The following is a 14,491-nucleotide window of genomic DNA, read 5'->3' on the forward strand; positions in this document are numbered from 1 at the left end:
ATATCATTCCAAACCTTTAGTAGAAACCGGCTTCTAATATACACATTGGGTTCTTCCCTCTACCATTAACCTTTAGCATGCTGCCGGCAAGTGATTCTGCCTTTGCGACCAGTGGAGTTCAGCCTGCACATCCGTGCAGGTTGATCATGGTCTGCACTGTTCGCTATTCAGTCACTTAATTTTCAGTGAACACCCTTCAAATGATAAATGGTATTACCCAAGTTGAATAATGGACCAGTCCATTTTAGAAATTTAGCAGGATAAAGGTTAAAAGCTACAATGTTGTCATATAACATGAACTGTAACAATGTGAAGTTAAAACAGGACAGTACATTAATTCATTTGTACAATGTCATACAGACATATACAAGCCGTGCCATGAGGAAACCAACAAAGTAGCTTTGCGAACAGCATGGATCCAGACCAGCCTGCGCATCTGCACAGTTTGGTCAGGATCCATGCTGTCCGCTAACGGTTTCTGTAATTGCAACAGGCTTTGAAAGCAAACAGTATGGATCATGACCAGGCTGCGCGGATGCGCAGGCTGGTCTGGATCCATGCTGGTCGCAAAGCCACTATGTTGGTTTTCTCATGGCGTGGCTCATTATAACCATGTTTTCCGAAACATATTATTACCCTTCTAGAAATCACAATCTGTCTAAAAACGTATTTTTTTTAACTTACGAGTTAACGCATCTGTAGTATCCGTATACAGCATTTTCACATGTACATGTGGTATCACAGCCAAGTTTCCATGAATCACCCTGGTGGAACGCTCTACCATTGTATATACAAACATCTAAAATACATAAAGTCAACATATTACAAGGCGAAGGATGCTCCTCCACAGGGCTGTGTCATAATGCATGGTGAAGCAACTCTTAGAAATGTACCAAACAGAAATTAACTTTGTTTAAAAGTACAATGTACTTTTTCCACTATTTACTTTTCAAAAATGCAGTTTATACTGATTGCAAATTCCATGAAATTCCTTCACTTCTCTTGATAATTCACTGTAGACAAATCTTAATATTACTGCAAAAGAGAGATAACTTTTGCAAAAACTTTAGGAAGAATATCTCCTTTCCTGAATATCTATTCATACTCCAGTTTCACTGGTTCTTGCAACATGTACAACCTCTCACTGAAATCTATCTATATTCCAATATTCATTGAATCTTTTCAGTGCTTTTTGAGTTAAGCTTAGCAAAATGGAAAATCATTAACAAAAAGGGAGATAATTTGAAAACCAGTAATTTTTGTGATCTTCATAACATCTCTATTTTTCAAATTTTATTTTAGTATATAAGTTAAGTAAAGTCAATCAAGGGAAAAAACTTCAAAAGAATTATAAACTGTTATAAATCTGGAAAACAGTTGCAGTTTTTTAGCACATAAAAGTTACAAAGTTCACAATAATTATCACTGTACTGTAGTCTCCATTCAATGTTTACTGTCAATTTGCAAATGTACATGTATATATAAATGATGTAGTTATAATATCAAAACTTACCAGTAGGTTCAGGGTTCGGGGCATTACCAACCGCTATAAAAAAAAAAAGACTTGTTTATCCACTGTATATCTTACATGTATTTTGAATATAGCACATAAGTGCTCAGCTGAATAGAACTAAAGGGCATTTAAAATTGTCTTCATTTGTATTACTGCTACATGTACCAAAATAAATTCAGCAGCAGGAAGATACATTTGATATCAACAAAACCTTCAGTGTTTTTAAAAGGCCTGCTTTAATCTCCATTTCAATAATTTATCATACATACGACACAAACTGCAAGTCTTTCTGCAGTTGTCTCTGGCCCATGGTTTGAAATTGATACATGCATTAGTCCCGTATCGGTCACAGTCTGGTAAGGTGTCAATGCAAGCTGGTGGAGCAGTCGGGGATACAGCTGCAATACACAAATACAATGGTGTGTATGTTTTATTACCTCCCTTTAATTTATCATCTCCCTCTATCTATCTTAGTCAGTTACATTTTTTAAAGTAAAATGCTCTTTTAACAGTGAAATTATGAATAACAATCCATGGATATTATCTACAAGGTTGGAGGCTGAAGCACTTTACAGCATAAATAAATACAGAAGATTCGTAAACATAAACTACACTAAACACAGCTTGAAAACAACATCTAACCATGTACCATGTCTTCACATAAGAATAACTTGTAAAATAGCAATGAGCCTTTCTTACCAACACCATGTCCACTTATGGTTCCAGAGCCGGTGAAGCTACCTTGCTGGGTCTTGAACTCACAAACTGGCCTGGAACAGCACTCACCAGGCTTGGTCTCAAGGTGACAGAAGCTTGGAATGGCTGTGTAATCAGGGCACCTGTTGGAGATAAAACATTACCATGTAACAATATAACATCATAAAGAAATTCCATTTTTTTTTCATCAATTCAACAATTTTTGACAATGAATAGGATAATTTTTTTCATATTATGCAGCTTAAGTCTGAAGTGGGATCAGGTTACCATAGCTCCTCAAAAGGCACAAGCCTTAAGTATATGGACACTATATGGACACTCAATATAGCATGGATGCACTTTCATTTCAATCATGGTTAAATAAAACATCAGGTTATATTTCATTCATCAAAACAAGATCTTTGCAATGCATTGCAGTCAGCAAAATACATGCAATACGAATATTACAAATCTGAATCAGAAACAATTCTGTTTATTTTTCACATAAAAAACAGTCCTCAATATTTCATTCCAATTATTGTTTAAATAACTGACAAGTTTCTATGACTTGACTAGCAATAGCTATGCATAAAATGATCTTACAGGGTCTGACATTTGTATGTTCCAGTTTTTCCATTTGTGCAAGTACATGTGTACTGGCATCCATCTTCCCATGTCTGACCTTGGTAGTACTGATGACCTTGGAATTGGCAAACATCTGAAATCAAGGTAGTCCCCTGGATATTTTTTGGAGGTGTCAACAGAAGTTTCATTCACAAATGCAAGGAAATTAAACCACCAGAAAATCTTTCCTTAAATCTGTTCTTCCTAATATTTATATAATTAACTTTGTGTAAAGAAAAGAGTCATACTGGTATTCAATAAACTGAACTGTGAAAGACATCCTACCTATGCCATCAGTTGTTTTTCCTGGACTGGTCGTCTCAAATGAGGATATTTTTGGATTGAAATCACAGACTGGTTGCAGACAGCATTTAGTTTCACTCTTTACCAGGGTACACTGGGAAGGTAGGTTGTAATAGACTGGACATCTAAAATAAGTGTGAAAACATTAGAAACTAATCACTTCATGTGGCAAAGCAAACCAGTCAATAAAAAATAATTCATTAACACAGCCACATGATATCTATGTCTGAAAGGAATTTTACCATCAGCCCCTAAGGATAGCAGAACCATGCTGTATTTCACCCTCTTTGTGCATAAAATACATACACTTTATTCAATATAAATGTAAACCTAAAGTAGATCTACCACCAACAGAATAGTCATAATTTTTATTGAACTGCACATCCTAACCTATGGAATGTATTGGAAATATTTCTAACACTGTAGTAACTAGCCTTATAAATCAAGCATTTTTTTCTTCTGCCTTCATGAAAAAAAAAATCTGCTGTATAACAGCATAAGCGAAAATTCAAACGAGCCGTGCCATGAGAAAATCAACATAGTGGGTATGCGACCAGCATGGATCCAGACCAGACCAGCCTGCGCAGTCTGGTCAGGCTCCATGCTGTTCGCTTTTAAAGCCTATTGGAATTGGAGAAACTATTAGCGAACAGCATGGATCCTGACCAGACTGCGCGGATGCGCAGGCTGGTCTGGATCCATGCTGGTCGCATACCCATTATGTTGGTTTTCTCATGGCACGGCTCAAACTATAACTTACTTGTTATAACACTGGTATTTTCCGGTTTGTCCATCGATACATGTACACTGGTAGTCGCAACCATCATCCCAAGTCTCGCCCTGCTTGTATGTCTGACCCTTGTAATAACATTGACTATCTGTCAACAAAATATGTAATTCATGGAATTATTAAACAGGATGTATAACCTTTTCATCATGTTTAGTTTAATTAAACTATGCTTCTGCTATAAATCATTTCTTAATCATAATCATATGAATGCATTACAAGACGGCCAAACAGTCACAATATGAGTTTGTAACAGCAAATAAATTTTAGCTTTAAAGACACTTATTGAGCAAACACCATCAATTTTTGTTATTTTGATTATATCAAGGGCCATAACTCTGGAAATGATTAAACAAACTGGCTGGTTATCAAACATAACTGGCTTTTACAATGACACACATTCTGTACGTGTTTACTTGAGATCAAAGAAAGAATATGCTAAATATCACATGTAGCCTAGATTTTGTAAGGATGCACATGCTGTAGAATTTGCTTTAGTTCCTAGTAATTGAGTGGATACTGTCATTTTCAAAATTTTGGGGAAGTCAATGGCAACGACTCCAAAAAGTCTGGAACTATCAAGTTGGTTATTTAATTGGCCAAGATGTATGCCCATAAACATTCTGACAAAGGTTGGAAAATACTGGATAATAAATGCAAACTCTGCCAATTTTTCAATTTTGAGTAGTTCAAGGATCAAATCTCGAGTTACTTGGGACAGCCCAGCTGTTTATCAAACTTGGCTGAGATATTACGTCCATAAACATTTTGACCAAGTTTGTTGAAAATTGGATAAGAACTGCACAAGAATGAGAGTGGATAATTTTTGTGGACACTACAAACAATCTGCAGATGTTCCCATAACACATCCCATTTCATAGGCATACAAAAATTGCAAGCATCAGCATTTAACGAGTGTATGTATTTCTTTTTTTTTTCAGTTAAAAGAAATATACCTTATATACCGAGAAAGAATACTTACAAAATCCCAAAGACTGAGACTTGGAATCTGGAAAAATAAAATACAAATTATCGAGTTAAATTGATTTTTACTTTAAAACAATACCAAAACAGATAATTTTTGTTTCTGCAAAAAAAAGTGAAAACATTTCTGTTAATTAACATCAAGTGTTCTTTGAGAAAACAAATCTATGCGCAGCTTTGTAGCCACAATAATTGTGGACTAAAAACTATACATTTCTGCATAAGTAAAGTACAATTTAGTGCAAACTCAATACATTGAGTTATACTCAAAATTGATGTAGTAATTGAGAAACATGCGAGAGAAAATCTCTTGAATACAGTAACTTACCACAGTAGCCACAGTATTTCCTGCAGTTGTCATGGGCCCAGTCCAAGAACTTTCCTACACAGGAGGAGCTTGGGTATTCATTGCAGTTGGATAATCTGTCTTCACATGGTGGTGGGGCAGTTGTGAACAGAGCTGGTAAATATAAAATCAATAGACTTTACGTAATTTTTTATTAATTTTTAGGATACATATATACAACATATACATATACAACATATATTTCATATCTCAAGTAAGTATGAAAATATAAAGACTAAGGCACATAATTTATAGATCCAGTTTTTAACAATATACATGTAGTTAGGGGTCATATTGGCTCAAAACTTAATTGAGCCACTCTGAGTATAAAGGTAAGAAAAATAGAATTTTACCTAATATTACTAATAAAACTGTCTAAAATAAGCAGAGTGACTTTCATGAATTTGTAGCAAATGGCTCCGTGACAAATGGTAGAGTGACTGCTAATAGCAGATTAGAACTTTTTATATAAAACTCCAGTACAAGAAACATTTTTTTTTAATTTCCATATTTTTCATGCTTATTTATTGTACAGCATGTAATATAAGAATGTGACGCCAAACAGTATGGGTTTTTCTTGGGTGGGGAGGGGGATTTTATGTGGCGCAAATGGCTGAATTTTCTAGATTAATTATCCTGATAAAAGGATATCCAACAGCATATCATAAGTACTTGAAGTATCTAAATAACATGTAAAAACCTGTAAATAATTATCATTCAAATTTTTTCTCTTGACAAATTTTCCAAGCAACTTGTTCTCTTCAAAACTAAAACACAATTTAAGAACAATAGGGATATCTTAAAAATCTGTCTACAGCAAAAATTACTCCAATGTATAAATAATTACTCCAATGTATAAATATAACTTTACCTGAAATGAAAGACTGCAATTTAAATCTATTAGAACTTAGATACTGAAGATATGAACTATGATGATACGTAAATATATTATCAAAAATAGTGTCTGTACTTACGGACGCAGAATCCACAGTATCTTGCGCAGTTGTCCTTGGCCCAGCCAAAGTAGTCTCCAGAGCAGACAGACTTTGGGTATGAGTCACAGTTTGAGATATGATTCTGGCATGGGTCATTTTTGATATTCACAACCCCAGATGCTGAAATAAAAATGTTTACTTATATATAGACAATTTCTCATTTTTTTAATACTCTTGGTAGAACTTACCAAAACTCAAGGCATATTTTGCATTCAAATGATATATCAAACTAAAATGTTATTATTTGAAATTACTGTCATTAAGTCAAGGGAATGTACTGTAGAATCATTAATTTTCATGGGGGCGGGTATTTTCATGGGGGCGGGTATTTTCTGTGGATTTGTGGTTGTGTCAATTAAAAAAATTAAATACAAACAAACACAGGAAAGTCCTATATATCCAGTCTTCTAACATAATCGCCAACAAAACTAGGTCCAAACAAAAATAGCCACTTTAGCTCAAACCATGAAATATTGTGCATGACCATGAAATTAATTGATTTCAAAGTACTTTAAGTGAGTTTTTTTTGGTCAAATCTTTCAGTCTGTAAATTTTTTTTTATCTGCATGAAAAATATTCAAAACAACACATATCTAAAATTCTTAATTCCTAAGAACAGTATAATCACTACACTTTTTTCAATTTTCAGTCAGTAATGGTTATATAGCCAGAGATATATGAAAAGTTGTAAACTACCTTTTGTTGGTGGAGGTGCAGTAGCTGATACTGAAAAAAAGAAAGAGATATGAAAACTAAGTTTGCACATGAACATGCTATCCAAAAGAAAACATTTATAGCAATATTTCATTGTAAAAAGATTTTACTTGTCCTTCAAAAACAATCGGACTTTTGTTAAAAAGATAGCTACAATTATATTTGTTAATGGACTGTTTGCATGATAATGAAAGAAAAAACCAATTTAATCAAGATTCAAAATTTATCAAATTTGTGTATTCTTGCTTGAAATTTAACTACAACCTATCTAAACACTAAAAAATCATTAGTCATCAAAAGCAAAAACTGTCACAGACAAAAAATCATTCGAACCAAGAAACCTCGAAAAAACCTATCTTAACTGAAAATTTCTCTTAATAAAATGTCTCCTTGTTTGAGCTTTCTAATCTATAAAAAAAGTATAAATATTTATATCTTAAAACAAAAAATTCTTTAAAAAAGGGCAAGTAAAACAGCATACCATGACAGGCACGGGTAATGATCTGGGTAGCGATATTGTTAAGCTGGTCATAGTTTGAGACTGTAAAGGTATTTGATGCGTCCGGATCATCCGCTATTTGATGTAGCTCATTTATATCCACACCATTTCCAATACCAACAGCAAGCAAACCTGCAATAGAAAATATAGAAAAACATGAGAAAACCAATATAGTGAACTTGCGACCAGCATGGATCCAGACCAGCCTGTGCATCCATGCAGTCTGGTCAGGATCCATACTGTTCACTTTCAAAGCCTATTGCAATTAGAGAAACCGTTAGCCAACAGCATGGATCCTGACCAGACTGCGCGGATGCACAGGCTGGTCTGAATCCATGCTGGTCACAAATGCAGCTCAAATATAGAAAAACATTTACAACTAAGTTTGTGCACTGCATGTAAGCATCAACGAAAGCGCAACGTTTTGGTAGGCAAGCCTGAGTTTAAAAACAGAACAATCCATACCGATCAAATTCCATGTCTAACTAATCAAGTATTCCTTACAGTAAAGAAATATGGCTGAGACAAATATAATCACTCTGGACTCATTGAGTAATTGATGATCAGGCTGTAAATGTTTCCATACAATTTATTATCTGGATTAAGATTTTAATGTTTCTTTTTAATAATATTACAACTATGGAAATACAAATTAGTCTATCTGTAATATGGAAAAAAGTGCTGTTCTTCATACCTTCCCTGTGACAAAAGACAGACACATACAAATGTAGTAAATTTCTATACTGTAATTGTCTTTAAAATTAAATAATGAATGAAAGAAAATTTATTTCCAAAACAGTAAAGCAAAACTTAAAAATATATATTCAACCTTTACTAGGAGATAATTTACAAGTTAGATATTCAAAATACAAAGATCTTACCAATGTTATCTTGTCTAGCCAGGTTTGCTTGGGCGGCAGTCTGCGTGGGGTTTGCACTCCTGCCATCAGTGATCACCACAGCAATCCTTGGAACGTTAGGTCTGGCACCACCTCCCTGAGAAAATACCTGTTCTCTAAGGTATTTGATACCGTCAGCTGTGTTTGTGCCACCTCCCATGTAGTGCATTTGGTCAACACCTGTTAAAATAAATGTCATTATAAGCCTTCCACTGAAATGCCCTTGATTTACGACTGGAAACTTAGCAGTTTCAGAATACTGTGTAATCATATACATGTATAACCATGAATACGTACAAATAAAACTAGGTTATTTTGCAGCATTTAAATCACAAAATTGCAAGTCCTAATTCCAATGATTGAAATTACTAGTTTGTATCACAAAAACAGTTCCGGTTTCAAAATGTAAATATTTTGCTAGTGCACTATGGAACAAAGAAAGTAGTTCATGAACATACTGGCATGATTTTAAATTCATTAAAGACAGTTTTCTCTTATCTTCAATTTTGTTTTACAAACCAAACTTTTTAGGAAAGTTTATTTCTATTAAGAATAAGCTTATCAATACAACTTTCAGCCGATGAATGATTTCAGTGAATGCAAGATTCACATATCTCACACGGTTTCTAAAGCCTATGTCTACCTTTTCAAACATAGATCTTTGATGGAAATAGGTGCTGTACCTGTCATAACATCCTGTCTTGAGGAGTACATATTCAGCGGGAATTCTTGTTTTGGGTAGTTACTGAACTGGACGAGTCCAACATGTACCTTGTTTGGTCCTACGTCAAGTTGACCCACAATGCCCTTAACAAAGTTTTCGAGTTTGAGAAAATTTGCTGAGCCAATGCTTCCTGAGCCATCTACTAGGAATGCTATGTCGGCTTGCTGTAAACATGCTGAAAATGTACAAGACTGAATAATATAGTATTTATTGCTGTAAACATGCTGAAAGTATACATGTCTCGATAATATAGAACTGATGGCTATAAATGTGCTAAGTGGATATAAGATCCATTATAATGTAGCACGGCAGACACCAAACAGAAAGATTTTATCTGATTCCATAGAATATCAAAAATAGACAACTATTGTTCTGGAAAGTAAAATGTGTATAAGGCAAATATAAACAAAAGGACTGGTAAAGTATGTTGTCTTTAACAACAAGTGTTCATACATCATTATACAGTCAAACCTGTTTATCTGTTTATATTAAGGCCACACAGTCATGCAAGATAAAAAAAAGTGGCCTTTTTTAAAAGTGTTTTGTAACTGGCAAAATTAGACAGCTTCTAGGTTAAAGTGATTTTTCAAGGCAGGTTATATAATAGTGGTCTTTATTCAGAGGTGGTCTTTAGTACCAGTACAGGTTTGATTGTAATTCAGTATGCAGTGAGGATTATAGAGGACATATAGCTAACTTTTATTTAAAGGATTCCATATTCAACAGTAGCTATAGCAAGGAATTTTGAAGTATTGACAATATCTTTAAAAATGCTTTACTTACAGTTTGGTGTACCCATTGCTTGGCCGGTAGTTGGTGTAACAGCTGAAAATTTAAATAAACAAAAATGTACAAATCTGGATTTCATGGCAGACACTGAGTAGATTAAAATCTCCTTGGTTTAATCTGTTAAGAAAGGCTATGTAAGTATAACTTCATGAATATCTTAATTTATCTTGAGGACGGCATCATTTTTGCAATTGTTAATACCAAAAGAAAAAGAAATGATTATCATTAAAGAGAAGAATAATTCTATATATACCATTGAAAATGTCATGACTTTTTATATAAATTAGTGGAGGACATCATTCTGACTTGAGTTACATAACTTTTTAAAGATAGATTTACTTTCATTTTATATGCAAATGTTTTAACAGAGGATAGATCTGTTATAAAAACATAAAAAAATGTTGTTAAAGGTTTATATCTCGAGTCAATACATACCGCCATTGACTCTGGTTGCTAGTGGTTCTGCAAGGGAATTCAGGGCATTGTAGCTCTGGGATGTGAACTGATTTCTAACACTGCTTGCAACACCCATCAATTCTGTGCTGCTGTAGCCGTTTCCGATGCCAACAGTGAACATATTAATGCCAGCCTGTTGAGCAGCCTTTCCAGCAGCCACCGTTTGAGCAGAGTTTGTGGATGAGCTGCCGGTGAGAAGAATTCCATAATGTGGAACACCTGTGCGCCCGCCATGAGCAGAGGTAAATGCCTGGCCTGTGACATAATTGATGGCGTCTGCGGTATTTGAACCTCCGGCATGGTACTGGATACCGTCAATGGCATTGAACAATTGGCTTTGTGTCGTATAATGGTTCAGGTAGAACTGATTGTACGCACCAGAGCTGTATGTTACAATACCTATCCGAGTACATTGAGGATTAAGGTTATAGTATTTAATGTTGTTCTTTATAAAGTTTAGCTGCTGTTTGAAATGTTCATAACCAATGTAACTTGACGAGTCTACCATATACACAATATCCTGAGGAATGCATGTTGTACCTGGGGAATAAAAGAATATATAATATATACAGCTGATATATACAGCTGCAAATCAGTATCTCGAATATTAATCTTTAGCCTGCTAGCAGCAAGTTATTCTGCCTTTGCGACCAGTGCAGACCAAGATCAGCTTGCACATCCGTGCAGTCTGATCATGGTCTGCACTGTTCGCTATTCAGTCAGTAAATTTTCAGTGAACACCCCTAGTAATAATAAATGGTATTGCCCAAATCGAATGATGGACCAGTCCATTTTAGAAATTTAGCAGGCTAAGGGTTAAAGGGATTCAGCATTTTACTTCAAGACAACCTAAATTTTACTTAAAATGATATTATGTGCACATATTTTTGGGACGGGACTTGAAAATGCCTTGCAGATCTAGCCAGAATTTTTAAATAAGCGAGTTCTAGCTATCAAGTTTAAAACTGTATATTAAGAAATATTACAGGTATGACTGGCATATTTTTAAAATTAAGAACATGTATAATGCTTCTTATGAATGTTTCAACTTATTCAACCATTTATAAAACAATTTACTTTTTATATTCAACAATTCAACCAAATTTCAACCAAATTAAGTGTTCACAAGATAATAGCATTTTTTCACTTTTCTGAACAAAAAATGTTCTTTAGAAAATTTCTTTGTTCTCTAACTTCATTACTTACCGGTCGTTTGTCGTTTATCTGGAAAAAAAAGAGAACGAAATGTAAATAAATAAGAAAATAACAGGTTCTGCTGTAAATGGCGATATTTAATCTAAGGGGCGTAACTGCCATCTATATACAAAACACGTGATACTAGCTGAGAGACTACAGTTAACTAAGAGATAGCAGCAAATTGACGCAGGCTGAGACTAGACTATACATGGCTTTGTAGGATAATAGTATTTACTTACTGCCGGTCAATAGTCATTGTTTTAATAATTTATGGAAACAATTGGAACGATCGACAGTAGAATTGAAAGTATCCGATTAGAGCTAGATCGAGTTACTACTAAGTCATATCTTTTCGAAAAATTAAACTTTTCTTATGTTGTTTTATTTTCTTGCCTGATCTCTTTGTTTTGTCTTTTAGATTTTCGTTGAATCAATAAGCAGATTATTAAAATTTCAAGTGCATCATCTCAGCTTCATGTTTGATTGAATATATGGGCTATTAAATAGTTTTATTTTGTGAGAACGCACGAGTTCCCGTGCATATGCTGTATACACGCGGGGTTTTGTAAAGCAAGCCGTTATCAAACAATCATAATGACGTGAGCTGTCATTAAAATCTTATCATCATAAAGTCAAAAATATTCCATATCTGGCTGTCTTCAGACGGAGTCGTTTAAGGTCAGGTCACTTTCATGACAGACGAAAACAGATAACGAGACGAAGTGCTTACGTCTGCTTATCTCCAAGTTAAATGGTCCTAGTTTAAAATCTCAGCAAAAAAGTTACATAATTTTTAAGCCGAGATTGTTAAGTAGATATTAGTCCGTTTGGAAATAAAATCCCCCAATTTTGAAGTATTTCTGGAAGTAAAACTGACCGGATTTGAACTCTATTCTACTTTCAGAAATATCTAACAGCGCAAAAAAAAAGATGGAAAAGTGTTTCATAGGTTTGAAATATTCGTCATCGAAAGTGAATAGTAACTCAGATCTTTAAAGAGAATTCCTATAGTTTTTTTCCTTTCATAGAATTTTTTTAAATTCAAATATATGATAGGAAAATTTGTGCTGAAAACAATGAACAAATAAAAACAATAGGTCACCAGGCTTGTTTTTGTGAAAAATTGTTTTGAACACACACATTGTTGCTGAAACTGCCAGCGATTTTCAACATTTTCATAATTTTCTGCTTTTGTATAAATACCAACCAAAATATACATCAAGACAGCACAATACGCTTTTTTCTTTTTACAGATTTTATTATATACTTATTTGATATCATAGTCATATTTGTAATACTCTATCCTTACAATAATGGGTACAAACGAAAAAGAAATGTTGTTTCATATTTACTTTTGTGAACTTTTTTCAATGAAAAATACCCATAATGAAGAATATTTTTTTAAATTTTGAAAAAACTCTTTCATAGAATTTTTTCATGTTTTTCTTGTGTATAGATAATTGTATTGTGGGCATAAAAATGGCTAAAAATGTATGGGTCACCAGGCTAAATTTTATGTTAAGGCTGCTAGAATACAACACCTGTTTCGACGTAAATGGCGTGAACCTGGCCAAATTGATTACATGTATGTTTGCGAAAAGTTAAAAAAAAGTTTTAAAAATTCTTAATTCTTCTATAATTGAATACTAAATAATCCGGAAGGTGATATTGTCTTATCAGTACTAAGTCAATTATCTTACATTATATGAACAACACTGCCTTTGTACTAAAATGCGATGTGAAAACACAACCACAAAATAGCAAGATACCTGTCAGGCATGATACTTGTCAATACAACATAAACCAGTATCAACATTTGATTACTGATAAAACTTATCAAAAATGTTATTTCATTCAAGATTCATCATATTTAAGATTGTCTGTAACATGTTTCAACAAATGTTGACTTCAGTTCAGTTTTCCATAGAAAGTGTCGGCTGCGCAGAAATTCCCTTTAAGATGGAGGACGTCATAAATTTTGTACCTACTTATAGATATATATTTGATTAACTTTTAGAAACATCATGCCTTTGCAGGCCTTTAGCGGTTTCAGGAATTCGATACCCAATATTGAGGCTAAATACAAATGAAATACTAAAACTCTTCACTGACTTTAAACTGATGCGTTGCATACAATTATCTACATGCAATATTACTTTTTATAACATTTTTTGAAAAGCATAAGTGTAAACCATCTTATGTTGAATCATTCTCACCAGAACCAATTCAAAATGCAAAATATGACATTCAGTATACGACATTTAATAAACCGTCCAAAACGCTGTACATAGAGGGAATGCCTCCTCGTCAGTTTTCCGAAATATTAATATTACTTTTGAAAGTTCAAGTAAAAACGAAGCGGTAAAGCGAGTTAAAAACAAATTTCATTGTTAAGAACACTTTTCTTGCCTTAAAATGTTTACTTTAAGCGGGAAACACGCAAAAGATTCGTACTCCTATAAGAGTATCCACTCAAATAACATTGATGCGTGATTTTATTTTGATAAGTTTTTGTTCCAATCTATTAGAAAATAAAATTTTAATGTTCATTTGGAGGCATGACCCTGTAATAATTAAAAAAAGAGGTTAAAAGTTTGAATCTCCTACCTGACACATTTGCCCTTGCCAAAGCGGCAAGGACCGCAAGGATGGCCACTGGATGTAGCCGCATATTCCTTGTCGTCGAAAATCGAAATGCTAATTTGCAACCCGCATGTCTCTTATATATGTTACAAAAGTCCGTATCTATGTCTCTAAAAGACGTTATCTTTAGGCGATTACAGAACAAAATCAAAACTATAATATGAACTTTTTCGTGAACTTGAAGAACAATTTAAGGAATAAAACTGCATAGCTCGCACTTTGTTTTCTTGAAAGAAAATTTCATCACTTTCATCCATCGCTTTTACAGCTTTTCCAGTGGATATATATTTTTATAGTGACTACTAAATATTAATAATTATTA

General features: G+C 33.9%; 1 protein-coding gene across 1 annotated transcript in view; it reads right to left on the reverse strand.

The window, feature by feature from the left end:
• The window catches only part of LOC123549885 (uncharacterized), a 61,116-nt gene extending 46,883 nt beyond the window's left edge, over positions 1 to 14,233 (reverse strand). The window contains exons 1-18 of the mRNA XM_053546526.1: positions 14,134 to 14,233; positions 11,536 to 11,553; positions 10,309 to 10,869; positions 9,868 to 9,909; positions 9,044 to 9,259; positions 8,343 to 8,540; positions 7,444 to 7,593; positions 6,945 to 6,974; positions 6,228 to 6,368; positions 5,236 to 5,367; positions 4,906 to 4,932; positions 3,897 to 4,014; positions 3,119 to 3,261; positions 2,813 to 2,927; positions 2,213 to 2,352; positions 1,783 to 1,911; positions 1,514 to 1,546; positions 685 to 799 (exon numbers count right to left, since the gene is read on the reverse strand). Of these exons, the coding sequence (XP_053402501.1) occupies positions 685 to 799; positions 1,514 to 1,546; positions 1,783 to 1,911; positions 2,213 to 2,352; positions 2,813 to 2,927; positions 3,119 to 3,261; positions 3,897 to 4,014; positions 4,906 to 4,932; positions 5,236 to 5,367; positions 6,228 to 6,368; positions 6,945 to 6,974; positions 7,444 to 7,593; positions 8,343 to 8,540; positions 9,044 to 9,259; positions 9,868 to 9,909; positions 10,309 to 10,869; positions 11,536 to 11,553; positions 14,134 to 14,197 (2,372 nt within the window). The 5' untranslated portion in view covers positions 14,198 to 14,233. The remainder of the gene's footprint in view (positions 1 to 684; positions 800 to 1,513; positions 1,547 to 1,782; positions 1,912 to 2,212; positions 2,353 to 2,812; positions 2,928 to 3,118; positions 3,262 to 3,896; positions 4,015 to 4,905; positions 4,933 to 5,235; positions 5,368 to 6,227; positions 6,369 to 6,944; positions 6,975 to 7,443; positions 7,594 to 8,342; positions 8,541 to 9,043; positions 9,260 to 9,867; positions 9,910 to 10,308; positions 10,870 to 11,535; positions 11,554 to 14,133) is intronic.
• Between the last annotated feature and the right edge of the window lie 258 nt (positions 14,234 to 14,491).

The sequence above is a fragment of the Mercenaria mercenaria genome, chromosome 6 (genome assembly GCF_021730395.1).
Source record: "Mercenaria mercenaria strain notata chromosome 6, MADL_Memer_1, whole genome shotgun sequence".
Classification (NCBI taxonomy): Eukaryota; Metazoa; Mollusca; class Bivalvia; order Venerida; family Veneridae; genus Mercenaria; species Mercenaria mercenaria.